Source organism: Piliocolobus tephrosceles, chromosome 17 (genome assembly GCF_002776525.5).
Source record: "Piliocolobus tephrosceles isolate RC106 chromosome 17, ASM277652v3, whole genome shotgun sequence".
NCBI classification, from domain to species: domain Eukaryota; kingdom Metazoa; phylum Chordata; class Mammalia; order Primates; family Cercopithecidae; genus Piliocolobus; species Piliocolobus tephrosceles.
The window spans coordinates 3598746-3625019 of record NC_045450.1 but is presented as its reverse complement, the minus strand read 5'-3'; the positions used below and the strand labels follow the sequence as shown (position 1 = coordinate 3625019).

General features: G+C 52.5%; 2 protein-coding genes across 5 annotated transcripts in view; one reads left to right on the top strand and one right to left on the bottom strand.

The window, feature by feature from the left end:
• Positions 1-16717, top strand: part of TRAP1 (TNF receptor associated protein 1) — a 70473-nt gene extending 53756 nt beyond the window's left edge. Inside the window, exons 10-18 of the mRNA XM_023225698.1 lie at positions 588-708; positions 2268-2337; positions 8537-8684; positions 10156-10341; positions 11046-11184; positions 11640-11725; positions 12518-12663; positions 15893-15965; positions 16528-16717. Coding sequence (XP_023081466.1) covers positions 588-708; positions 2268-2337; positions 8537-8684; positions 10156-10341; positions 11046-11184; positions 11640-11725; positions 12518-12663; positions 15893-15965; positions 16528-16629 — 1071 coding nt within the window. The 3' untranslated portion in view covers positions 16630-16717. The remainder of the gene's footprint in view (positions 1-587; positions 709-2267; positions 2338-8536; positions 8685-10155; positions 10342-11045; positions 11185-11639; positions 11726-12517; positions 12664-15892; positions 15966-16527) is intronic.
• Positions 16662-26274, bottom strand: part of DNASE1 (deoxyribonuclease 1) — a 38053-nt gene continuing 28440 nt past the window's right edge. For 2 of the 4 annotated variants that reach the window (XM_023225699.2, XM_023225700.2), the window contains 9 exons: positions 19464-19704; positions 18985-19123; positions 18568-18656; positions 18319-18402; positions 17948-18063; positions 17612-17742; positions 17381-17535; positions 16923-17019; positions 16662-16837 (listed from right to left, as the gene is read on the bottom strand). In XM_023225699.2, the coding sequence (XP_023081467.1) occupies positions 16790-16837; positions 16923-17019; positions 17381-17535; positions 17612-17742; positions 17948-18063; positions 18319-18402; positions 18568-18656; positions 18985-19122 (858 nt within the window). In that variant the 5' untranslated portion in view covers position 19123; positions 19464-19704 and the 3' untranslated portion in view covers positions 16662-16789. Of the gene's footprint in view, positions 16838-16922; positions 17020-17380; positions 17536-17611; positions 17743-17947; positions 18064-18318; positions 18403-18567; positions 18657-18984; positions 19124-19463; positions 23149-26274 lie in introns of those variants that run through there. The other 2 variants (XM_023225701.2, XM_023225702.1) reach the window with 2 other exon arrangements.

Below are 26274 nucleotides of genomic sequence, written 5' to 3'. Positions count from 1 at the left end.
GGCCAGACAGGAGCTGACCCCGGCTTTTCGGACCCAGTCTCTGTCGTAGCCACTAACGCTGCCGGGTGAGCGAGCAGCACCGCCCATGCTGTCCCCCGAGCACACAGGGCTGGGTCCCGTGAGCTGCGGAGACACTGAAATTTGAATTTCTTCTTCATGTCTCATGAGATCCTCCTTTCCGAAATCTGTCCTCAACTGTTTGAAAGTGTGAAAACGACTCTTAGGCTACACGGAGGTAGGCCGTGAGCTGGATTTGGCTGGAGGGCTTTTTGCTGACCCCTGACCTGTAGCAAGGTTTGGCTGTGTTCAGGGTGTTCAGGGGTGTGTGCAAGGTTCACTTCCTTGTGTCCTTCTTAGGGGGTGGACGGGGGAGGGCAGCCGCTGCCAGAGGAGGCCTTCGGCCCCTGCGGAGCCACGGTGTGGGGCACTGTGGGGCCCCTGCACTGGGCTTCAACTCAGAGCAGATGCCGAGGGAGGGTGAGGGGGGCAGTGGGCGCTGGATTCATCGCGTCTGCCCCCTGCCTCCCAGCCAGGACCCGCCTGGGGAGGGTCAGTGCCACATGATGGTGTGTTCTCCTCACCCCCAGAAACCGTCCATGTTTGACGTGAGCCGGGAGCTGGGCTCCAGCGTTGCACTGTACAGCCGCAAAGTCCTCATCCAGACCAAGGCCACAGACATTCTGCCCAAGTGGCTGCGCTTCATCCGAGGTACGCTGCCCACAGTCCGTGAGTGGTGGCCCTGTGGCCCGGTGTCGCTCGCTGCATCTGTGAGGGGCCTGGCTGATTCCGTTCTCAGCAGCCATCCGCAGCGAGAGCACCGCCGTGGGCCTGCACCGCCGTGGGCCTGCACTGCCCGTGGGCCTGTGAGTCAGCCACGTTTACACACCCCGGGAGCTGCCCTGCCTCCCTGTGTGAATGGCTGATCTTGGGAGAGCACTGGGGTGTTCACATTGAGGTTTTTCCATGTGTAGGGATACTGTGTGAGTTTCAGGTTTATATGTGACTTGTGTTACATTTGAGTGAGATTATAGTTTAAGAAAGACTTCAGTATTTAAGCCTTGGTACACAGAGGTGCAAAGCATCCCTGATGAAGTTTTTTTTTTTTTTTTTTTTTGAGATGAGTCTTGCTCTGTCACCCAGGCTAGAGTGCAGTGGCACAATCGTGGCTCACTGCAACCGCTGCCTTCCGGGTTCAAGTGATTCTCCTGCCTTAGCCTCCTGAGTAGCTGGGATTACAGACATGCGCCACCACGCCTGGCTCATTTTTGTATTTTTAGTAGAGATGGGGTTTCACCATAATTGCCGGACTGGTCTCAAACTCCTGACCTCATGATCTGCCTGCCTCAGCCTCCCAAAGTGCTAGGATTACAGGCATCAGACACCGCGCCCAGCCAGAGTTATGATTTTTTTTTTTTTTTTTGAGTCGGAGTCTTGCTCTGTTGCCCAGGCTGGAGTGCAGTGGCCGGATCTCAGCTCACTGCAAGCTCCGCCTCCCAGGTTCACGCCATTCTCCTGCCTCAGCCTCCCAAGTAGCTGGGACTACAGGCGCCCGCCACCTTGCCCAGCTAGTTTTTTGTATTTTTTAGTAGAGACGGGGTTTCACCGTGTTCGCCAGGATGGTCTCCATCTCCTGACCTCGTGATCCGCCCGTCTCGGCCTCCCAAAGTGCTGAGACTACAGGCTTGAGCCACCGCGCCCGGCCATGATTTTTTTTTTTTTTTTGAGACAGAGTCTCGCTCTGTCGCCCAGGCTGGAGTGCAGTGGCCGGATCTCAGCTCACTGCAAACTCCGCCTCCCGAGTTCACGCCATTCTCCTGCCTCAGCCTCCCGAGTAGCTGGGACTACAGGCGCCTGCCACCACGCCCGGCTAATTTTTTTGTATTTTTTAGTAGAGACGGGGTTTCACCATGTTAACCAGGATGGTCTCGATCTCCTGACCTCGTGATCTGCCCGTCTCGGCCTCCCAAAGTGCTGGGATTACAGGCTTGAGCCACCGCACCCGGCCCCAGCCATGATTTTTAACATAAAGCCCAGGCTGTGGTTGTCCCAGTGTATCCCGAGGCTGGCCAGCCCACCCGCAGCCCAGGTCACTGTTCTGGGAGGTGGCAGGACGTAGAGGAAGCTCCGCCAGTGCCGCCTCTCTGCTTCCCTCTTAGCACACGTGCCGGGTTGAAGGCCAGGCCTGGAGACAAAGGGCAGGTTCATGGGGAATGTTGGGTGGTGTGGAGGGCCGCAGCCCCGGAGAAGCTGACCGCCGTGTCTCCCAGGTGTGGTGGACAGTGAGGACATTCCCCTGAACCTCAGCCGGGAGCTGCTGCAGGAGAGCATGCTCATCAGGTGAGCCTCGGGCCGCGGGGAGAGGACCGTACCGGGGACAAGGCCCCTACCCGCTCCTTTGCCCCTAGAGGGCCCTAGCCGTGGCCCATGGAGCTGAGAGCATAGGTGGATGGGGAAGCCTGGCCTGCACATGGGGGCCCTCAGGAGCCTTCCAGGTGCTGGCCTGGCTTCTGAGGTCTGTGGTCCAGAAGAACGTGGGGACAGCTGGTCATGGCTGAGGCTGGAGTCTGGATAGGGGGAGGGGCTGCAGAGGCAGACCTGCCCACCTGTGCCCCAGGGTTGTGACTGCGACCCTGCAGCAGGCCAGCCCTGTGTGGAGGGGACTCCAGTGCACTAGCTCCGGGTTCTCCGTCAGTAGCTGTGACTTCCCCATCCTGGCCCCAGGCTCACCGAATAGTCTTTGTTCAAAACCTCGCTTCCTGGCTGTGTTTCCCCTAATGCAAGTAATATTTCCTTACTAGACACATTGAAGCCACCTGTGCTCTCACCTAGAGATGACCGTTGTTGACGGTTTAGGGTTGGGTAGATGGGCAGCCACGTAGGGCAGGTTTCAGAGGGAGCCTGTGGGGGGAGGATTCAGCTGGAATTAGGAGCCCTGGAGGTCTCTCAAGAGCCCACCATGTGCAGCACGCCATGGAACGGGCCTTGTGGGAGCCCCCCACGCACCTGCAGTGTGTTCCTCCACCGGTTTCTCTCCAGTGTTGCAATGGAAGTGGCTTCTCGGGTAAAGGATGAGGCGGGGTAGTTGGTGTGTGTTTGGGCTGCACTGTGGGGATGGTGAGAGGCCCACAGCGAGAGGCGGTAGTCCTCAGAGATTCTGTCCTGTGCCATGGGCAGGAGTGGGTCTGGGGAGATGGTGGACAGCGTGGCTTCCTGCCCAGTGGGTCCATGCCCAGCCCTGCACAGGTCACATGGCCTGCCGGTGATGTCCTCCTACCTCACTTCAGAGGCAGAAAGAGCCACGGAGATTTTTTTCTGTTTTCAACCAAGCAAGCTGCAGTAATGGTTTTATTGGTTGACTGATAGGGTCTTGCTGTGTTGTCCAGGCTGGAATGCAGTGGTGTGATCACAGCTCATTGTAGCCTCAACCTCTCGGGCTCAAGCAATCCTCCCACCTCAGCCTTCCAAGTAGCTGGGACTACAGGTGTGAGCCTGGCTAATTTTTTTGTATTTTTTTGTAGAGTTGGGATCTTACTGTGTTGCCCAGGCTGGTGTTGAACCCCTGGGCTCAAGCAGTCCTTTGGCCTCAGCCTCCCAAAGTGCTGGGATTCCAGGCATGAGCCACTGTACCTGGCCACTTAGATTTTTTGTTTTTGTTTTTCACACAACTGAATGCATATTGCTTGTACTCTGTTTCCTTTTTTCTACCTAGTTTATTTGCAGCACTTCCCATGTCTTTTTTTGGAAGCACTTTTAGTTGCTACATCACGGGCTATCATAGGGACATACTGTAGTTTACCGACCCCGTCCCTCGGGGCTGCAGAGCTGGGCCGTCTCAGCGTTTCTGTTGTTATGACACTGCAGTGCACGTGTTTATCTTTGTTCTGAAATCTTTTTCTTTTTGTTTTTTTGAGACGAAGTTTTGCTCTGTCACCCAGGCTGGAGTGCGGTGGCATGATCTCGGCTCACTGTATTTTTTAGTAGAGACGGGCTTTCACCGTGTTAGCCAGGGTACTCTCAATCTCCTGACCTTGTGATCTGCCTGCCTTGGCCTCCCAAAGTGCTGGGATTACAAGTGTGAGCCACTGTGCCTGGCCTGTTCTGAAATCTTTACCTGCAGCTATATTTCCTTAGGATAGAATACTAGGGGTGGGGTTACTTGGTCAGAGGATTTGACTATATAAAAGGTATTTTCCTTGCTCGCTACAGATACGTTATATAATCAATGAAAAGGGGACTTCAGTCCTTGTTTCCCCACACAGCTGTGCTGGCTCCTGACAGCAGGGCCCCACCTTGCTGCTGGCATGACCGCAGAGCAGCAGATGTGCCGACCTCGGCAGGATGCATCCCCGCCCCACAGCAGTAACTGTTCTGGGATTGTTAGAGCCGTGCTCTTTGGTGTATTGACCTGCGCGCTTGGAGTGCGCCTGTGGGTTACTGGTGGTCTGCCCAGTGTTTCAGTTCACTTCAGTGAGCAGAGGGCTTAGGGCTGACTCCCGGAAGATTACTGCTGGTGCTGGAGTTGTCCCCACCCTTTGTCCACCCCCATCACCCTGCCCAGGAGTGGCCACAGGAGGGGAGGTTCCAGGCACAATGTCCCTGGGCTAGATAAAGCAAAGGACACCCACTGAATTGGGGACACGTCTGGCCTCATCTGGGAAGCTCACGGATGAAGTGGAGGCAGGGGCCAGGCCCTGTGGAGAGGGAGCTCCTGGTGTCCCTGCAGGCTGAGGCGACTGCATTCCTCTCCCCTTTCTGAATGTGTTTCCGGAGTGTTTCTTCTTCACTGAGAACTGTGCTGAGCCTGCATAAACACCTGTTTCATCCTGTGAGGGGAGCCGTGAGTCCTCACTCATAGTTGTGGAAACTGAGTCACAGAGGGGTGGTCTTCCTCAGTAAGGGAGCTGCATTCCTGGCTATGGCAGGCGTGCTGGCCCCCTGGTGGTGCCCGAAGCTGCAGAGCAGGGGTCCTCATCCCAGCCTGTGGTTGTCAAAGGTTGCGTTGTCAGTCTGAGAACTCATCTCGATCAGAAGAGTCAGCTGAAATTAGAGCTTTTAGAAGAATCACAGACTTAAAAGTTGGAAGCATGGTATGAAGAACATGTTTTTCCTCGAACCCTGTGAGAGGAAGTTGCCTTCCCGATGCCTTTGGGGTGCATTTCCAACAAACAAGGATGTCCTCCCCTTTGTAATGAACAGATGTGACAGGGGTGGTATTTTGAAGCTATGTAAATGTCACATTCTTCATGAAACTCTCAATATATTCATTTATTTACTTCAAATATTTACGTGTTGGCCGGGCAAGGTGGCTTACGCCTGTAATCCCAGCACTTTGGGAGGCCGAGACGGGTGGATCACCTGAGGTCAGAAGTTCGAGACCATTCTGGCCAACATAGTGAAACCCCGTCTCTACTTAAAAAATAGAAAAATTTGGCTGGGCACAGTGGCTCACGCCTGTAATCCCAGCACTTTGGGAGGCCAAGGTGGGTGGATCACAAGGTCAGGAGTTACCGGCCTGCCAAGATGGTGAAACCCCATCTCTTTTTTTTTTTTTTTTTTTTGAGACGGAGTCTGGCTCTGTTGCCGAGGCTGGAGTACAATGGCCGGATCTCAGCTCACTGCATGCTCCGCCTCCCGGGTTTACGCCATTCTCCTGCCTCAGCGTCCCGAGTAGCTGGGACTACAGGCGCCCGCCACCTCACCTGGTTAGTTTTTTGTATTTTTTTAGTAGAGACGGGGTTTCACTGTGTTAGCCAGGATGGTCTCAATCTCCGGACCTCGTGATCCGCCCGTCCTGGCCTCCCAAAGTGCTGGGATTACAGGCTTGAGCTACCGTGCCCGGCCAACCCCATCTCTACTAAAAAAACAAAAAAATTAGCCAGGCATGGTGGCAGGCACCTCTAATCCCAGCCACTCGGGAGGCTGAGGCAGAGAATTGCTTGAACCCGGGAGGTAGAGGTTGCAGTGAGCCGAGATCGCACCACTGCACTCCAACCTGGGGGACAAGAGGGAGACTTCGTCTGATTTAAAAAAAAAAAAAAAAATTGTGTTATGTTTATACTGTTTATAATTTATTTATATGGGCTGATTTCATGTTTTATTCAAGAGTTTATAATCTGTTGCTATCATTACTAAAATTTTTTTTTTGATTTTTATTTATTTATTTTTGAGATAGAGTCTTACTCTGCTGCTCAGACTGGAGTGCAGTGCAGTGGCGAGATATCAGCTCACCGCAACCTCTGCCTCCCAGATTCAAGTGATTCTCCTGCCTCAGCCTTTCAAGTAGCTGGGACTACAGTCACCCACCACCATGCCCCGCTAATTTTTGGTACTTTTAATAGAGATGGGGTCTCACCATGTTGACCAGGCTGGTCTCAAACTCCTGATCTCTGGTGATCCACCTGTCTCAGCCATCCAAAGTGCTGTGATTACAGGTGGGAGCAACCATGCCCGGCTTATTACTTTTTATAGAGACAGATTTTCACCATGCTGACCAGGCTGATCTTGAACTCCTGACCTCAAGTGATCCAGCTGCCCTGGCCTCCCAAAGTGCTGGGATTACAAGTGTGAGCCACCGCATCCGGCCTATTGTTTTTGATGTTCAGATGGTCCCTGATGTGGCCAGTGTGAGCCTCTTCATGGTCTCCCATCCTTTTGGACAGGCCCTGGGCAGATCCTGCTTTGAGGACTTCCTCTGGTACCAGATGTTCCAGGCTCACCTTGTATTGCATGAAGCCTTTTAGCCCTAGGACTACTACTTCTCTAAGGATCCCTGTCTCCTTTAATGGAGAATGGTATTTAGAAGCCAAGATCTGGGCACTGTGGGTGTTCATCACAATTAAGGTGTCAGTGCTCCCAGGCCCTCTTAGTAGATAGAGATAGGAAGAGGGGAGACAGAGAGTGGGGTGTGTGTGTGTGTGTGTGTGTACGTACGTACCTATACCTTGATTTATTTTTCTCTCATGTTCACACTGATACCTCCAATATGAATCCAGTGCCACTGGGATGCTCTGGTCTTTCCTTCTCCTGTGTTTGGAAGTCCCTTTGGACAGTGAGAAATCTGTCTCTCATTCTTTTTGTTTGTTTTGTTTTTGAGACTGATTCTTGTTCTGTTGCCAAGGCTATGCAGTGGTGTGATCTCAGCTCACTGCAATCTCCACCTCCCAGGTTCAAGCGATTCCCCTGTCTCAGCCTACCTGAGTAGCTGGGATTATAGGTGCCCGCCACCATGCCCAGCTCATTTTTGTATTTTCAGTAGAGACAGGGTGGTACCATGTTGGCCAGGCTGGTCTTGGAACTCCTGACCTCAGGTGATCCACCCACCTTGGCCTCCCAAAGTGCTGGGATTACAGGCATGAGCCACCTCGCCCGGTTGATTATTCTTAACACGGTTACCCGTTTGACCAATCCCCCTCCATGTAACCAATCTACCATTGCCACTGCCCTCTTCTGCGGGTGTCCCTGTCACCCACTTGGGCTCTGACTCTCCACAGTGGGCTGGTCATGCCCCCAGCCTGGACACCCTTCTCTGGGGTTCTTGGGCTCTGACACCCAAACCAGGCTCTTCTCAACCATGGCCCTGCATAGACACCTTCCCTGGGCTCTGCACCGCATCCTGGGCTACTGTCCTGTCCCATTCTGCCCTGTGGCTGAAGCACTGAGTCACTGGGGATGGAGTGCGGGAGGAAAGGCTGTAAATGAACTTGATAGAGTGTTGTTCCCTTGCTCTGGATTGTTGAAATACATTGTAATTTACCTGCTTAAAGGAAAGGTGAAATATTAAGAAGGAAATAAAAATAATCCCTAATCCCAGTGATAAAGTTTTTCCTAATTTTAGGCCATTATGTAATGCTGCAGTAAATATCCTGATCCCTCAAATCCCAATTTTGAAAAATGAGAGTGCACATATATTCAGTATAAACCCCAAATTACAGTGCACATATATAGTATATACAATGCTGCTCCTAATTATGGAAAATTGTTATGTACATGTAGAATGTACAGTCTTTGCCTGTATCTATAGACATACTGTAATTTACCCATATTGGGATTTTTCTGGTTTTTCTTTCAACAGTTAACCTTCTCATATCATTGAGGATTATTAAAAGATGCTTTTTGTTAGTGGCCATTTAGCATTACATGATTTTAGCCTATATTCTTGAACATGAAGTTGTTCTTAATTGTTATATTTTATGTGCCACAGTGAAAATCCTGGTACGTAAATCTTGGTGTGCTCATGTGTTTCCTAAGGTGCAGTTCCTACAATTGGAACAACTGGCTGAAAGGTTGGAAGCGTTTTCTGGGTGTGGGTATCTGTCTCTGGGGGCAGCGGTTCTCCTCCCGCCTCCAGGGGGTGTGTGCTCCACCCTGCCCAGGGTTTCTGTCCTTCTGCTCAGTCTTTTTCAGTTGGGCCAATAACGGTACCTTGTTGTTTTCACTTTTTTGATTTTTAGTGGGGCTGAACATTTTTTCGTACCCTCTGGCCATTTGGATTTCATAGAGGCTGCTTTTATGTATTAAATGCATTTCTTTTCTGTAGGAAACTCCGGGACGTTTTACAGCAGAGGCTGATCAAATTCTTCATTGACCAGAGTAAAAGAGATGCTGAGAAATATGCAAAGTTTTTTGAAGATTACGGCCTGTTCATGCGGGAGGGCATTGTTACCACCACCGAGCAGGAGGTCAAGGTAGGAGCTGTGTTCCAGGCCTTTGTCTGGGCCGCCTTGTCGCTGGGGCTGCTGAGGAAGCTGGTGGAGGCATCCCCTGATGTGACGGTGGTGCAGCTGGGCACCCTGGCTGCTGCTGCTGCTGCCAGGGTCAGGAAATGGAAAGTCGGGCCTCTGGGCCTCTGGCACCTTCCAGCCACGTCCTGACCTCCCGCCAGTGCTGTGCTCTGCTCTGAAGGGCTCACCCTCACCACTGTCTGAAGTTGCAGCCCAGGGAGTGGCAGGAAGGGGGTGTGCACAGACTGTCTCCCTGCAGAGGATGTTGGGGGCTGGGGAGCCACAGGCGGGACAAGCCAAGGACTGTGATCCCGTAGGTGGGGAAAGGGGTGGTCTCAGTGTCTGCTGAGGGGCTGTCATCGTGTACTGGATATCAGTCTCCAAATACTATGCTACTGGGGCCGGTCACTCAGTTACTCAAACAGTGGATGGCTGAAAAATGAAACATTTGTTCCATAAACATTTTTTGTCCATTTTTTTATTGAGATACAATTTACATAGCATCAAATTCACAGAATTCAGCTTTTAACATGTACACTTCAGTGGCATTTAGTGCATTCACAGTGTGGTGCAGCTGCCTCCACTGTAATCCCAAAACATTTCATCGTAGGAGCCCATCCCGTGCTGATGTCCCTTCTCTCCAGCAGCGGGAGGAGGGTGACCACATGTGGGCTCCCAAGGAGGCTGTGTTCTGGTTGTCTGCAGACTCTGGCAGCTTCTGACACAGGCCTCTTCATTCTCATTTATCTTCATTTGAGTTAATAGCACATAGGTAGGAGCCAGAGACATTTCTAGGTCTTTGTGGGTGTGCAAGTGTGCCATGTCTTAGTGCAGACCCACCATGTGTGCAGGGGTGGCCTGGGCCCTGCTGGGTGGGTGCCCAGCTCCTTGCTTTTCCCTCTTTCCATCTGTTTTCCCCGCTGTGTCCTTCCAGCTGCAGCTCCCATGAGCTCCAGAGGTCACAGTTGTGTTCAGCTGATGGGGAGGAGGGCAAACCCCTCCTCTAAGGGCCCTTCTCCAAATCCCACTGAACCCCACTGGCCAGCTGTGAGGAGGGCTGAGAACCGTGGGCTTCACCCATGTCTGTGTGCTCACCAGAGACTTCCTCTGTCGCTGAGGGCAGAGGGAAGATGCTCGGTCCAGGCCAGGCTCTGCTGTTGCGGGCGGGGGGTCCCCTCCCAGGACATGGTGCACGTAGCTCCCTGGAGAGCCCCTGCAAGAGGTGCTTCCCAAGCTCCCAGAGCTCCCGAAAGGGGCCTGATGGGCAGAGCAAGGCCTGGTGTCAGACAACCCCTGAGTCCACTACTGTCCTTCGCGTCAGGGCCAGCCTGGAGTGCCAGGAGGCCATGGGCATCAGAGGGTTTGTGCCCAGCCGGTTGGGGGACATTGAGCCCATGGGCCTGGAGCAAATGGTGACCTGCCCCGTCCCTTCCAGGAGGACATAGCAAAGCTGCTGCGCTACGAGTCCTCGGCGCTGCCCACCGGGCAGTTAACCAGCCTCTCAGAATACGCCAGTCGAATGCGGGCCGGCACCCGCAACATCTACTACCTGTGCGCCCCCAACCGGCACCTGGCAGAGCACTCGCCCTACTATGAGGCCATGAAGAAGAAAGACACAGAGGTGGGTGAGCGGTGGGTGGGGCAGGCTCCCGGGGCTGCAGCCTGGGGAGGGTCTTGACCTTCTCAGCTCTGTGCTCGGTGAACCTGCCCAAGATGCAGGGTAGGGGGCTGCACGGTGAGTCAGGGTCACAGACACAGAGGCTGGACCGACTGTGATGGTTGTGTTTGTCACTCGGAGGTCACATGTGCGTTTTTTGTTTTGTTTTTTGTTTTTGAGACAGAGTCTTTGCTCTGTCGCCCAGGCTGGAATGCAGTGGCGTGATCTTGGCTCACTGCAGCTTCCACCTCCCAGGTTCAAGCCATTCTCCTGCCTCAGCCTCCCGAGTAGCTGGGATTACAGGCGCCTGCCACCTCGCCCAGCAAATTTTGGCATTTTTAGTAGAGACAGGGTTTCACCACGTTGGTCTCGAACTCCTGATCTTGTGATCTGCCTGCTTTGGCCTCCCAAAGTGCTGGGATTATAGGCATGAGCCACCGCACTCAGCCACACGTGGATTTCTTTATGCGTGGAATGCTTCTGCCTTGAAGGCAGATGAGAGCCTTCCTCAGACCCAGGTGTGGCAGTAACCGTCACACAGGCCTGGGATCCCCACCTGCCCCAGTGTGGCCCGCTTGGCTCCCCCAGCCCTCCTGCTGCCCACATCCTTTCTTCTGTGGTGGGTGGAGGCCCCTGGGCCTGACAGAGCTGCTCTTGACCACCTGCAGGTTCTCTTCTGCTATGAGCAGTTTGATGAGCTCACCCTGCTGCACCTTCGTGAGTTTGACAAGAAGCAGCTGATCTCCGTGGAGACGGACATCGTCGTGGATCACTACAAGGAGGAGAAGTTTGAGGACGGGTCCCCAGGTCGGATCCCCTGCTCTCTAGGGATGGCCGGTGCCTACTCCCTGCACGCCTCGCTGTTCTGCAGTGAGGGCTTCCCTTGGGTTTTCCTCAGTGGACCTGGGCTCAGCCACCCCCGAGAAGAGCCTTGTGGGAGCACCCTGGGGACTGGGGGGAGGTGTCTTCTGGTTTAGATACCAGCGATCTGTCCAGTGCTCCTGCCATGGTGGCTTCTGGAGCTGGCCCAGCTTCTTGAGAGGCTGTGTATTGTCTTTTTAAAGCCCTAACCAAGTTGTATGGGCCTCAGGCAACCTGAAGCGTCCTTTGAGGTTTTACTTGTAGATGAAAAGCATCTTGCTGGCTTCTGTCTCCATCCTGGCGGGAGAGGAGGCGGGAGCTAGCAGGATGCTGCATGGCCCCCATGGAAGCCGGGGAGTGGGGGTGCAGGCCTGAGCTCACTCTCGCCTGCTCTTCCACAGCTGCCGAGCGCCTGTCAGAGAAGGAGACGGAGGAGCTCATGGCCTGGATGAGAAACGTGCTGGGGTCGCGCGTCACCAACGTGAAGGTGAGGCTTTCCCGGGGATGGATGACCCCTTGGCCACTGTGGCCCTCAGTGTGCCTAACAGGCCGGCCAGCTGCTGGCTCCTAGAACCTGGCCTGGTGGGTGTCCTTCCAGCAGCAGCAGCAGCCCATGGTGTCAGCGGGAGACCCTGTGGGTCGCTGGTGGGCACACGTGTCGCCCGGGGGTGCACTGAGGCAGGAGGACGGTGTCTTCCTCCCAGCCCTGCTCCCGAGGGAGCAGGTGCGAACTGAAAACGGAAACCAGCAGCCCCAGCGGCCTGTCCTGGTCCCGACCCTTCAGGAGCTGCGGCGGCTGAGGACGTGGGGTCTGAAGAAGGGACATGCTACCCCAGCCCTCAGGAGCTCACATTCTCCCTTGGGTTCCTAGTTAGGGGGTCTTGGGTGGGCTTCAGAGAGCTAAGACCTGCCCCCGCCCCCACCAAATCAGTCTAGCTCAGAGCGAGAAATGAGTGTCCCATGCATGGTCACTTGGAGGAGGGGCCTCATGCCGGGGGTGCTGGCGCGGACCAGAGGATGGATTCGGGCAGCTCCTGGAGGCAGCAGCAGGGGACCAGGGTGGTGGAGCCCCTAGGGCACAGTATCTGTGGGGCATCAGCTCAGGGCCCACAGGTTAGTGGGTCATGGGGAGGGAGCAGCACTGGTACAGGAGAGTCCTTGAGACCCCGCCTGCTACCTCGTGGTCTGGGTGACCTTCACCCTGGTTAAGATGCTGCCAGTCCCCAGCCCTCTCACACTGGGAACGTTTATCACCCTCAACCCCTGGCTTTGCTCACAGGTGACCCTCCGACTGGACACCCACCCTGCCATGGTCACCGTGCTGGAGATGGGGGCTGCCCGCCACTTCCTGCGCATGCAGCAGCTGGCCAAGACCCAGGAGGAGCGTGCACAGCTCCTGCAGCCCACGCTGGAGATCAACCCCAGGTGAGGTCACACTCCTGGCCCTCCCAGCCTGCGGGACCCCCCAGAATCCTGTGTGTGGGATTCTTCTATTGTGGAATGTGACACAGAAGAAAAGTGCGTGAGGCCTGTGGACACGTGGGTAACTCTAAGGAGCTGTATTCAGTTCAGGCTGCACCCATGTGAAATGGAGCCTGGCCTGCCAGCCGCATCCCACCTCACGGCTTTGCCACCTGTGCCATGTCCTGGACATGCTGTTTTGCCTGTTTTGAGCTTTGTACATGGATCTTGGTGTTTGCTGAAGTCTCACTTTGCTCACTTGGCATGAGGGTTGCCCACGCAGAGGGGCTGCCACAAGTTCATTTTCGTAGCCGAATAACGTCCGCTGCAGAAACCCACCGCGGTACAGCAGACTCCTCTGTTCTGCTCTGCTGCGCCTCGGGTGGTTCTTGGTCAGAAGTTGTGGAGAACCAGGCTGCTGTGAATATTCTTGTCCGCGTGTCTGGGGCTCGTGTGGGTTTCTCTGGGGCCCCGGTGGTGGGAGCTGCTTCCAGGGTGGACCGAGAACCCCCAGCCCTGACAGTGGCTGAGCGTGTAAGATGTCCCTCCTTTCTTCCCGCTATTCTTTATATGCCCTTTATCTGTTGTGGATGTCTTTTCCCCTGCCTTTAGGTATCTTTTGATGAGTAGGTATTCTTAATACAACATTTACGTTTTCATTAGATGCTTTTTTGGGATCTTAAGAAATCTTTACAGAGTCATGAATTCATTGTTCCTATGTTTCTTTCGAGACAAGGTCTATGCTGCCCAGGCTGGAGTGCAGTGATGTGTGCAGCCTCAAACTCCTGGGCTCAAATGATTCTCGTGCCTTAGCCTCTTGAGTTAGCTGAGACAGCATGAACCATCATTCCTCATTTTTTAAAAAAATTTTTGTGGAGATGGGATCTTATTATGTTGCCCAGACTGGTCTCAAACTGGTCACATGTGATCCACCGTGCTGGGATTTTAGGTGTGAGCCACTGTGTCTGGCCTGTTGGGGTTTGATTGAGATTGTTTTGATTGCCTCAATGAGTTTTCAGGAGAATTGGCACTGTTACAGTATCACTTCTTTGCACCCATGAATATGATCTTTTTATTTAGGTCTTCAGCATCCTTTGGTACCTTACATTCTCTGTAGAGTTCTGGTACCATTTTTAAAGAATTATTCTTTGATGTGTCTTATTGGGTATTTTAAAATTTCATTTTCTAACTTGTATATGAAGTTTCTTTTCTGGGGGAAATTTTGTATACAGCAATTTTTTAAAAAATGAAGTTACATAAACAAGTTACCAAAAATGTTAGAAAACAACAGAAAGGAAATCAAAATCCATAGCCTTACCACTCCCCACAATGTAGCCTAAGTAGTATTTTAATTTTTGAGACAGGGTCTCACTCTGTCCCCCAGGTTGGAGTGCAGTGGGGCGATCTCAGCTCACTGCAACCTCTACCTTCTGGGCTCACACGGTCCACCTGCCTTGGCCTCCTAAAGTGCTGGGATTACAAGTGTGGGCCACCACCCCCAGCCAGGGTTTGTTTTGTTCTTTAGTACATGTCTAGTTTTGTTTGTTTGTTTTTGTCATTTTAGAACCTTAACTTTAAAAATGATACTGGCGGTGAGGGAGAATCATTGTCCTGGCCATGGCACTGCTGGGGGAAAAGGTGACTTGGCTTATGGCTGTCAGTGCCGAGTAAGCACCTTCCCACAGCAGCGCCAGTCTGCAGAATGCCTGCGCCTCTGCTGGAGCAGCTCAGTGAGGCAGACACCATGTCACTTTAACTAGTTTTGGTGCCAAACTAGTTTTTTAAGATAGCTGCAGACGTGCTCGTTTCTGTCTATTGCCAAAGGAGTTCACTTTTGGAGACAGGGTCTCGCTCTGTCACCTAGGGTGGAGTGCACCAGTGGCACCATCAGAGCTCACTGCAGCCTCAGCCTCCCAAAGTGCTGGGATTACAGGCAAGAGCCACTGTGGCCAGCCAGGTTCACTTTTATTTGTTTTAAAATTTGGTGTTCTGTCCATTACGGGGAAAAATTTCCTCCTACCTGTGTCCCCAGTGCAGCCAGCATTAGGGCTTTTGTATTTCTGCAGAGATGATGTACACTTGTGGGCAGCCGCACCCTTGGGTTTTCTGGGGGTAACCTGCTGTGCAGTGGGTCCTTGCCTTGCTTTTCTCCTGTAGGGTAACTAGGTGATCTCCGCATTAGCATGTGAAGAATGTCCTTTTTTCCAGGAGTTCGAGACCCTGGTCAACATGGCGAAACCCCGTCTCTACTAAAAATACAAAAACTAGCTGGGGGTGGTGGTGGGTGCCTGTAATCTCAGTTAATTGGGAGGCTGAGGCAGGAGAATCTCTTGAACCCGGGAGGCTGCAGTGAGCCAAGATCATGCCATTTCACTCTAGCCTGGGTGAAGGAGTGAGAGTCCATCTAAAAAAAGTTAAAGGGATGCAGTTAGGAAGTGGAATGGCTGAGTCTCAGCACGTTCACCTGTGGTTTTCCTGACTCTAGTTGTCCTCTGGAGAGGCTGTACAAATGTACAGTTCCCCGGAGCCCTCGGTTTTATCAGACTTCTCCTAAGTGAAAAATTACAATTTTCATGTTAAATACTACATGATGCTTTTTTCTAAAGTCAAATATATCAATCATTCTTTACTTTTTGGCTTTTGGGTTTGTAGTTTTGTGTGGGAAGGCTTTCCCCTTCTGAGATTATGAAGCATTTCTTCCCTAGAATTGTGCTTTTCATCTTTGATCCCTCTGGAATTTACTCTGGTCTAAATGGTTTTCTGCATGGCTCCCAGTTATCCCAGTGCTGCTGGACGGAGTGATCTGTCTCCTCCCTCTTCTGTGAAATACTGTCCTCATCAGACCAGTGTCCACCTTCCCCCTTTCCAGAGCTAAACTGTTCTATTTACTAGAGCCCTATAATATGTTTCAACATATGGGACTTGCTCCCTTCTCTTTTATTATTTATCTAGGAACCAAGGCATGTCTTCACATACTAAGCTCCTTTTGTCCCTTTAGCGTATTTTGATCTTGGAACTTGGCTACCTTACAGCATTTTCTAATACACTCCTGCTTTGCTTGGGTTTTCTGGGTATATAATCATATCATCTATATACCTTTAAAAAACTAAATATTCGGATAATCCCAAAACATGAAGGGAGGGTTGCAGCATGTGGTCCTGAGCTGCTTTTTCTGGTGGGTTCTGTGTTGCAGGCATGTGCTCATCAAGAAGCTGAATCAGCTGCGGGCAAGCGAGCCTGGCCTGGCCCAGCTGCTGGTGGATCAGGTGAGTGCAGCAGCTTAGGATGACTGCACAGATCTGGGCTACCAGCCCTGCGAGCCTACCTTTGGGCTGGAACAGCAGTTTCCTCCAAAATCCTGCCTTTTTTTTTTGACATGGAGTCTCGCTCTGTTGCCAGGCTGGAGTGCAGTGGTGCGATCTTGGATCACTACAATCTCTGCCTCCTGGGTTCAAGCAATTCCCCTGCCTCAGCCTCCCGAGCAGCTGGGACTATAGGCACATGCCACCATGCCTGGCTAATTGTTTTGTGTTTTAGTAGAGACGGGGTTTCACCACGTTGGCCAGGATGGTCTCAATCTCCTGACCTCGTGAGCCACCGTGCCCAGCCAAATTCTGCTTTAAAAAGGGAAAAATGGCCAGGTGTGGTGGCTCACGCCTGTAATCCCAGCACTTTGGGAAGTGGGTGGATCACCTGAGGTTGCAGTGAGCCAAGATTGTGCCTCTGCCCTCCAGCCTGGGCAACAGTGAGACTGTCTCAAAAAAAAAAAAAAATGAAAAGATGCCCCACGGCCCTCATACATAATGGGTTTCTACTCTTGCCTTTCAGATATATGAGAACGCCATGATTGCCGCTGGGCTTGTTGACGACCCTAGGGCCATGGTGGGCCGCTTGAATGAGCTGCTTGTCAAGGCCCTGGAGCGACACTGACAGCCAGGGGCCAGAAGGACTGACACCACAGATGACAGGCCCACCTCCTTGAGCTTTATTTACCTAAATTAAAAGGTATTTCTTAACCTGAGTGTTCGGCTATTTGTCTGGCTCCTGCAGCAGGATGGGTCCTCAGTTCAGCTGGCATGGGGAGGGCTGCTCACTTCAGCATCACCTCCACTGGATAGTGGTCACTGATGGCTTGGGCCTGCAGGCAAGTGGGCACAGGGTCTGGGCTGAGCCTAAGCTCCTGTGTCCCATCCCCATGTGACTGTGCAAGGGAGGACACGTACCAGTTTGTCACTCAGGCCATAGGCAGTCTGGAAGTTAAAGGGAAGAGCCGAGTCGGGAACAACGGCGTCTTGGAGCAGCGTCCCTGCAACCACGATCCTGATGGGTGTTGGGAAGAGAGAGTAGGTTCCCCTGTCACCCATGGGCCTGGCTCAGGGCTCACAGGAACTAAACTGAGAGCCCTGGGACCTGCCAGTGCAGGTCTGTGGGTGCCCAAAACTGCACTCCCTGGCCTGGGCCCCTCAAAGTGGAAACCACGTGACAGCCTGATGAGTCTGCCTCTCCTCTTATCCCCAAATGTGCTTTTCCTAAAAAACTAAACATCGTAGCTCTTGTTATTCTGTGTCCTGAGTGGATCAACTGAAGTTCAGTTCGGTGAGTGTCCAAAGGCCTCGAGACTTCTGAAGCCAGACGTATGAGTCACGGCTGCTCTTTGCCTTAAGCGCGATACCCTGCTCACCTGTCGTAGGCGCAGTGCGTGGATGTAGCTGTGGTGTCAGCGGTATCAGGGATCAGCCACTGGAAGGTGGGGCTCGTCCGCAGGCGGATGGATGGCCATTGGGAGGGTTTCACATAGCTGCAGCCCGCATTGAAGTCGCCCATCAACATGACGTCCTACCAGGAAACGTTGCCTGTGGGCCCAGGGACACGCGGAGGCCGCTGGTGCCCACTGCCCCTGGGAGGGTCTCACCTCCAAGCCCCATTTCTTTTGGACATCCAGGTAGACGTCATAGAGAGCATCGATCTCAGCTACTGCGTCATCCGGGGCCGCATGCAGGGGAACGATGGCAAAGTCCCTGACCTCTGTGCAGCGGCCACTCCCTGGGGGCAGGTTCAGTCACCATGTCAGTTGGAACTGTGAATCATGACAGTCCCCTTGGGGGGTCATGTTCCAAATGAATGGAAAACCCAAGCCCCAGAGACTGGGAGGGCAGTGTGTGACACAGGCATTCCAGGTTCCCTAGGAGGGGGTGGAGGCCGTAAGCGCCAAGCTGTGCCCCACCCTGGCCCAGGCAGCACCACCCACCTGTGAATGGGCAGGAGAACCTGACGATGGCTGGCTCTCGGCTGAAGGTGTCGTTCCCACAGGGCTCGCAGCCGTCGTCATAGTAGTAGCTGTCCACCACAGACACCTGGTCAGGCCTGCGGGTAGGCGGGGCAGGAGGAGGTGACCCCAGGCTGGAAGCTGCCCCACTCCTGCTTCCCAGGAGGCAGGCGTTGCCTCACACACAGGAGGGCGGGCCGGCAAGCCGCCTCCGGGACCTCAGGAGGGTGTTTTCACTCCACCCTGGACCTGCCCTGCAGCCTCAGGTTCTTGACCCATAGGACAAACTACTTCCCTGCTCTGCTGGGCCCTCCCAGGTGAAGGAGGAGCTTCTGGCTTTCTGGACCACCCACCTGTACAAGAACAGGTAGCGCTCCTTATAGCTGTTCCGTCCCAGTGGCTCACTGACCACATAGTGATAGGTGTCTGGGGCATCCCTGGATTGAGGAAACAAAAGGTCCCAGTGGGTGGGCAGCTTAGGGGACGCCTCTGGCTGGCGACAGCAAGGCTGTGCCCAGGTCCCCACCCTTGGGGCCCAAGTGAAGCGAGGCTGTGCCCTGGACGAGATGTCACCTCCCTAGGGCCCTGCCACTGTCACCCACTGATTGAGGTTGTCCAGCAGCTTCCCCACGGCAGTCAGGTGGCTGTCTCTGACCTCCTGGACCAGGGCGATGTCGTAGCGGCTCAGGATCTGGGGGCAGGGCCACAGTGGTGCTGAGCAGGGTTGGTGCCACCTAGGGACCCCACACTGCCACAAAGGGAGCCACAGTTGATGCTCGTGGCATTGCTGGGTTTAGCTGCAGCCTCATGTTTCTTCCTGGGCTCCTGCTGCCAGTCAGGGACAGCACAGCAGGGACGAGGACCTTGGTCCGCAGCCAAGAGCCTGTTCCGCCGGGCTGGGGGCAGAGGCGCTCAGTACCCCACACCTGACACTCTGTGGCCCCACAGGGCTGGCCCTGCCCACCAGCCCCAGACTCCAGAGCTCCTCTGCTTCTGGGGAGAGGCCGCCCTGGCCTCACCTGCACAATGTAGCTGACGAGGGTGGCATTGGACATCTTGGTCTCCCCAAATGTCTGGATGTTGAAGGCTGCGATCTTCAGGGATACGGCCGCCTGCAGTAGTGCCAGCAGTGCCCCCAGCAGCCTCATGCCCCTCATCCTGGGAGAGCACAAGGCGCAGAAACATAACAGAAGTGAGACGTCATCCCTGCCACAGCATCCAGCTTCCAGGAGCCCAGCCGGCAGGGGCTGGTGCAGCTCAAGGTCAGGGGGACGTGGGCAGGGGAAACCCCCGCAAGCCTTTCCTACAACGTCCAAAAACCCAAACGGCTGGCACCACGTGGAGAACCCCGAGTCACTCTTCCATCCACCAGAAGACCCGCCCGGGAGGGACGCTGGAGCCTCCTCCTCACCTGTCCTCTGCTGGAGGACAAGACCCTAAGCCTCCCTCCCTGCTCCAAACTGGCCAGTCACCCGGAGGCACTCCACCTGCTGCTCACCTGAGAGGGTGGCGATGTCCTCAGAGATGATGAGAATGCTATCAAGAATCTGGAATATCCTTTGATGTCAATTTTCTCCTTTTGCTGCTTTAAGAAAAAAAGTAGTTGATGAAGAGAGGTCTCTGAAGAAGCACTTCACGGCCCCGGCGGTGCTGCTGGGTTGCAGATCCTGCACAGGCAGTGCGTGTCTGGGAGTTTTAAAGGTTCAGGCAGCTGTGACCTTCCCTGGGACAAATGTCACCTGAGGGTGCAAAAACAATGGCTCTGTGTGGCTTTCGGCACAGGTGGCTTGCTGGCACGTGTTTATTTCTGCAAGCACAGGTTTCTTGCTGCTGAGAAAACTGCACCTGATGTTTGTACTTGGTTTTAAAATATCTGATAACAAGGCCAAAGGTTCCTGTCCTATGTCCCTTGCACGTGCAGTGGCCCTCATTTTCCAGGCGAGGGCAGGGATGGGCCAGGTGTGTGTAGGGGGAGGGGCTGGGCTCCAGTCTCCCTGTCTCTTGTCTGGGGGGCCCAAGGACACCTTGGAGTAAGAGGCCAAAGCCACATCCAAGGTTGCAAATGGAGCCCCCTGGTGGCTGGACAGCCATGACTGCTCTATGGCCCAGGACACGCCTGCCTTCCTGATTCATCGCCATCAGGTGCAGGCAACCCTGCAGGAGGCTGAGGAGCTTAGAACCAGCAGCTACGGGGACCTGCAGCACCAGCGCCATGGGGCTAGGACAGGTGGGGGCTGCAAGGCCCACCCCAGTTGTCAGCCAGGCAGTGGGGAGCCTTCTTAAAGTGGACAATAGGCTGTGTTTAGGCCCAGGGGATCCTGAGTGACCAGATCACAAGGGCAGGGCAGCAGCTAAAGGCCAGGCCTCAGGTCTAGTCATTTATTGTTTTTGTTTTGGGTTTCTGTTGTTTTTGAGACAGGGTCTCGCACTGTGTTGCCAAGGCTGGAGTGCAGTGGCACAGTCATGGCTCATTATAGCCTTGACCTCCAGGGCTCAGATAATCCTCCCTCCTCAGCCTCCTAAGTAGCTAATATGAGTGTGCCACCGTGCCTGGTTAATTTTTAAATTTTTTTGGTAGAGATGGGGTCTTGCTGTGTTGTCCAGACTGGTCTTGAACTCCTGGCTTCAAGCAATCCTCCCACGTAGCTGGGACTATAGGTGCATGCCACCAAGCCCAGCTATTGGTTTCTTTTTTTTTGTTTTTTTTTTTTGAGGCAGAGTTTTGAAGCAAAGTGTTGCCCAGGCTGGAGTGCAGTGACGCTATCTGGCTCACTGCAACCTCTGCTTCCCAGGTTCAAGCGATTCTTCTGCCTCAGCCTCCTGGGTAGCTGGGATTACAGGTACGCACCACCATACCTGGCTAATTTTTGAATTTTTAGTAGAGACAGGGGTCTCACCATATTGGTCACACTGGCCTCAAACTCATGACCTTGTGATCTGCCTGCCTCGGCCTCCCAAAGTGCTGGGATTACAGGCGTGAGCCACCGCACCCAGCTATTTTTTAAGTTTCTCGTAGAGACAAGGTCTCCAACTCCTGAGCTCAAGCAATCTTCCTGCAAATGCTGGGATTACAGGTGTGAGCCACTGTACCCGGCCAGGTCCACTCATTTCTTGGAATCTTTTTGATTTTCCATTTGTATTTATTTCCTGAGGCTGCTAAAACTACCACAAGTTTGGTTGCTTAAAATAATAGAAATGGATCCTCTCACAGTTCTGGAGACTGGACTTCTGCAGTCAGGATGTCAGCTCTGCGGGGACGCTCCTTGCCCTCCGGTTTCTGCAGGCTGCCAGCAATCCTTGGCCTTCCTTGGCTGTGGCTGCATCACCCCAATCGCTGCCTCGTCTTCTGATGTGTGTGCCTGCATTTGGGGTCCTCCCAGAGAGCAGGGATGATGTCCTTATCTCACCAGCCTTTACTCACATCTGCATCCTTTTTTGCTACAAAAATCAACATTCAGAGGTTCCAGGGCGAGGGCACAGCCATCTTTTGAGCCACCCCTGGGTCTTGCCCACTTGGAAGGGGCTGTGCTGGCTCTCCAAGGACAGCCCTGCACATAGGATCTGTGGTCCCCCTGGGAGAACAGGGCCTGGAGGGTTGGCAGAAGTCCAGGCGAGATTCAGGTATGAGAACTGCAGGAAATGAATACAAATGGGGTCTGCAGGAGGCCTCAAGGCCAAGAGTCAGCAGGGGCCAAGGTCAAAGGTCAGGAAAGTGCTAGGTCTGGCCAGCTGGCCATGAAGCAGAAGGTGGGCCCAGTGGGGACTAAAAATAAGAAGGTAAACCACCCTCACCAAGACTGGCGCCCCATTCCATAAAGACACGCCGACAGACACCTCTGGCTGGCAGCGCTAGTGCACTGATCCGTCCCTCCTCCTGAGACGGCGTGTACCAGATGGAAACACCGCCACTCCTCAGGCTGCCAGAGGCCCCATTGCAGGCTTTTCCAAAGGTTTCAGCGGTGGTTCTTCCCTGTTTTCAATCTCTGAGTCCAGGACAGCGTCCATTATGTCAAAATCCAGTCCCCAAGCGAGGCCACGAGAGGATTTGGTGTAGGAATGAGTCCTCTGCCTTTGGTGTTTGCCTTTCCTGGACACACATCTGACAGACCCATCACGGGGAAGGGTGTAAGGCTAGAGGGCGGCCACTGTCCTCCACCAAGAAGCTGTCTGGTGCAGCTTCCAGAGGGGCACAGGGACACCAATTATAGCTCAGAGAACAAGTGCCCAGCCCCCCACATGCGCTCAGCACGTGGGACAAGGGTTCCCCTCTGGTCTGTCATCCCCTCCTGGCTCTTGACCAAATGCTGCCCCATCTGCTTTCAGGCGCTCCCAGGCAGTGCCCCTGCTTCCTCTTCCTGCCAGAAGGAAGGCTGGAACTTAGGCCTCGCCCTACAAATGGCGAGCACTGCCTGCCGTGTGGCTGCCCTCAGGATGGGCTTTGGAGACAGCAGCACAGCCCTGGAGGATCCTCGTCTGACATGGGGCCTGTCTGGGATCACTGCTGGGCCTTCAACCATCTGGAGCCTCCATGTCTTCCTCTGTCAGATGAAGTGACGTTATTCCCAGAAGAATCGTTTCACCTCCTCAGAAGCCATCCTGCCCCTGCGGCCTGTGGCCTGTGGAGTCTCCAGCACTCTCACTTCTCCCTCGTGGATCTCTTTTCTGTCTGTGTCAGTCAGTGCTGCCATGTCACAGCCACCTGAACACTCAGTGTGTACACACGCGTTTCTCTCATGCTGGCAGGTCAGCTGGGATGGCTCTGCTGCCTGGGCCTCGTCCTGGGACTGGGCTGGAGGGACTGCAGCTCCCTGGGCACCCTCTTCCCACAGCATGGAAGGTGGAGGCTCCCAGAGCACAAGCAGAACACGTGCCGCCCTAAGGCTGAGGTGGACCTGGCTGCTGTCGCTTCTGCCCACATTCCAGGGGCGCTGTCGAGCTGCAGGTCCGAGCCCCACGTCAGGGGAGTGAGTGGGGTACACTCTTCCCATGCTGGGCCCCACTCTGGAGACAGGCCTGGGGAATGCCCAAGGAGGAAGCCCAGCCTTTCTGGGATTTTCACATCCACAGAGAATGGGTGCTGTCAGCCAAGGGCGACAACGAGAAAAGCTGACTGACTGCCTTCTGAGATCAGGATGAGCTGTTTTTACACCAACCCCGAGGATCTGCAGCCTTCTCAGGTTCAATTAAACCTGTCCCAGACACAGGAAGGGAAAAGGGCACGTAACAGTTATCTTGACATCTAAGCCAGGTCACGTGCTCTGATTTGGCTGAAATTATAGGATAAAGGAAAAATCCTACAGGCACCATGGCTGGAAACAAATGGCCTCAAAGGAATACCGGTGGCGGCGGCTTTGTGCAACCACAGCTGGTGCTGTGTGACCTGGCGACGTGCAGGCCAGGGAGGGCACCTTTCTACCCATCAAGAGCGAAAGAGAGAAGGACGCAGAGCTGTGGTTTCCAATCTACACAGAGGCACCCCCGTGAACTCACAGGGCACCATCAGATCCTCCTTAATGTTGAAGGAAGCAGTGATGCTCTGCTCTGCTCAAGGCCGTTCACGGTCTCAACGTTAACATGACCTTGCTTTATAGGGTATCTTCCCTCTCTCTGCCAGGCTGGGTTGTGGCAGTTACTGAACAAGCAATGACTGTGAAGGTCGACGTGGAAAACCGAGGCAATGAGGGTGGCGGTGTTCTATCAGATTCCAAGTTGAAGAGGAGCTCGACAGGCACACACACCCCATGACTAAACAAATAAGATGAACATTTCTCCTTATGTATTACTTTTCTAGACATCCGCTTTCAGTAGCCAGGACACAAATACTTATTAGTGGGGTTTACTTATTTAATAAACGGAACTGTGAGGGATTTCTTTTTCTTTTTGAATGACCATATAATCTGGACTTATTAACTTTAGGTCACAGTAAGTTAAAAGATAGAAAAAGGTCTCGTATTACAGGAATTCAAAAACTGACCATATAATAAATGATGAAGAAAACTAACAATAGAACAGGACAATGTTCGAATAGCTCAATGGGGCCAAAAGATCAGCGTATATCCTGCATCATCTTTCACGCAATGTCTCAGCTTTTTTCCCCCAAACATAAAGGCAGATTAACACAAATTAGCCTTATTTAGAATATTCATTTATGTTTCCTTCTCATATTGATATCTGAATGGAAAATGTATGAATAACTCATGGTTTCTACTGAAGTTTAAGAGTCCACCAGATGATGCTCAGATTTACATGATGCTAGAATAAGACACTACTGGGTGATGACTGCAAAGTATGAGCCGCAGATAAAATCTAAAAGGACATACATAATAACAAGTATTTTATAATTTAAAAGACATATAGTAAATATAAATGAACTCACACAACCTACTTACAAACAAAACTAGAATAAACACAACTTGTAGGAACCAACTCCAGTTGATTTCACCACTTAGCAGTAGGAAGTTCTCAGGTGGGTCGTTTCATTTAAGGATGACTTGAAATTTTACAAGACCACCTTAGCTCCCACATACGAAAACTATGGAAGAATTTTTTCTTATCAACTAGAAGTTGAGGAAAATACATTGAGATATAAAATGATACAGCTTCTCACACATTTGAAGGCCCGTATCATGCCTAAATTTCTACGGATTTAACTTAAGAAGCTCCTTGCCCTGAGAGACTCTTTATCCCACAACACTTTACTCAGATGTGGCAGAGAGTCCCAGGACACTACCCAGGCCACAAGATAAAAAACACAACCTGTTTCCTATCTGGCACCACTGTTAGGGATGTCTTTTGGCCTGCTATTAAAATAATTATTGAACCTTAATCAAGAGTGCTCTGAACTGAGAAAGTGTGAAGCTCTGATCTGACCTAATGGGTATGCCTGAGTTAGATTTCCTGCTTTACCGCAGATAACTTCTTTTCTAGCCTTCATCATTCACCACTGCTTCAACATTCTGTCACAAAGAAATTCTCAGTTCTACAAATTGCTACTGAAAAGAATAATTGCAAAGGATTAAACATACCACTGTGTTTCAATACATAAGTTCATGTTGGCATAAAATAATTACCAGCCACCTTAGGGGGATGCTAGGAAGCCAACTTCTTATTCTGCAAAAAGGCAAATAAAGTCAAAGGATCAAGGCGGTATTCTGCCTTTCCTAAGAAAGAAGACTGCCCAGTAACCCATAGTTCAAGAAGGCTCTCTTTAGATAGGTGGATTCCAGCTAATACACAAAGAAGGAATGCTAGACTTGAAAGTCACCATTTTGCAGTCCCTAATCTCAGCCCTGACGTAGTGGCTGCTAACATCCCAAAAGACACCCTCTGTCCCTTCTAATCCAAGACCACACACTGCAGCACTTAGCTGAGTTCTTGCCAAAACAATCTTGAATCTGATCAAACCTCTAGATCTAAATGACAACTTAAAGCAAATACAAGGACAGAGGCTCATGTTCAACAGCACCATGGGGACACAGTACGACTCAGACTGGGAAATCATAGATGGCAAAGGACAGGCTCCTCAATAGATTTCAAAATGAAAAGAAGGAGAGAGGCAGAACTCACAGACTAAAAAAAAAGTTCACATTTTGAGATGGATGATAAATGGTAATAAAACAAGATATATCAATAAATAAAATGTATGGACCTTAGATCCTATAAAACATCCAATCTTTTATTCATGCAAACAGCTATTTGTGTAACAAATTATGTAAGAGGCAATCAGGGAAAGCAGAACACTGACCCGTAACTGGGAAGTATTAATAGTAAACTCTTAAGTTTGTAATGGCTCTTATTGGTCTTTATGTTTTGTTTTTAAAGAAATTATTTTAGGAACAGGGTCTCACTATGTTATCTAGGCTGGAATGCAGTGGCTTTTCTTTTTTCTTTTTTTTTTTTGAGACGGAGTCTTGCTCTGTCCCCCAGGCTGGAATGCAGTGGTACAATCTCGGCTCTGCACTGCAGCCTGCCTCTGGGGTTCACAGAAGCTTCACCTCTGGGGTTCACACCCTTCTCCTGTCTCAGTCTCCCCAGTAGCTGGGACTACAGGCACCGCCACCACGCCCGGCTAATTTTTTGTATTTTTAGTAGAGATGGGGTTTCACCGTGTTAGCCAGGATGGTCTCAATCTCCTGACCTTGTGATCTGCCCGTCTTGGCCTCCCAAAGTGCTGGGATTACAGGTGTGAGCCACCGCGCCCAGCCATTGCAGTGGCTTTTCACAGGCACGATCGTAGTGCACTACAGCCTGGGCTGAAGGGATCCTCCTGACTCAGCCTTCTGGCATGTGCCACCACACCTGGTTTTGTT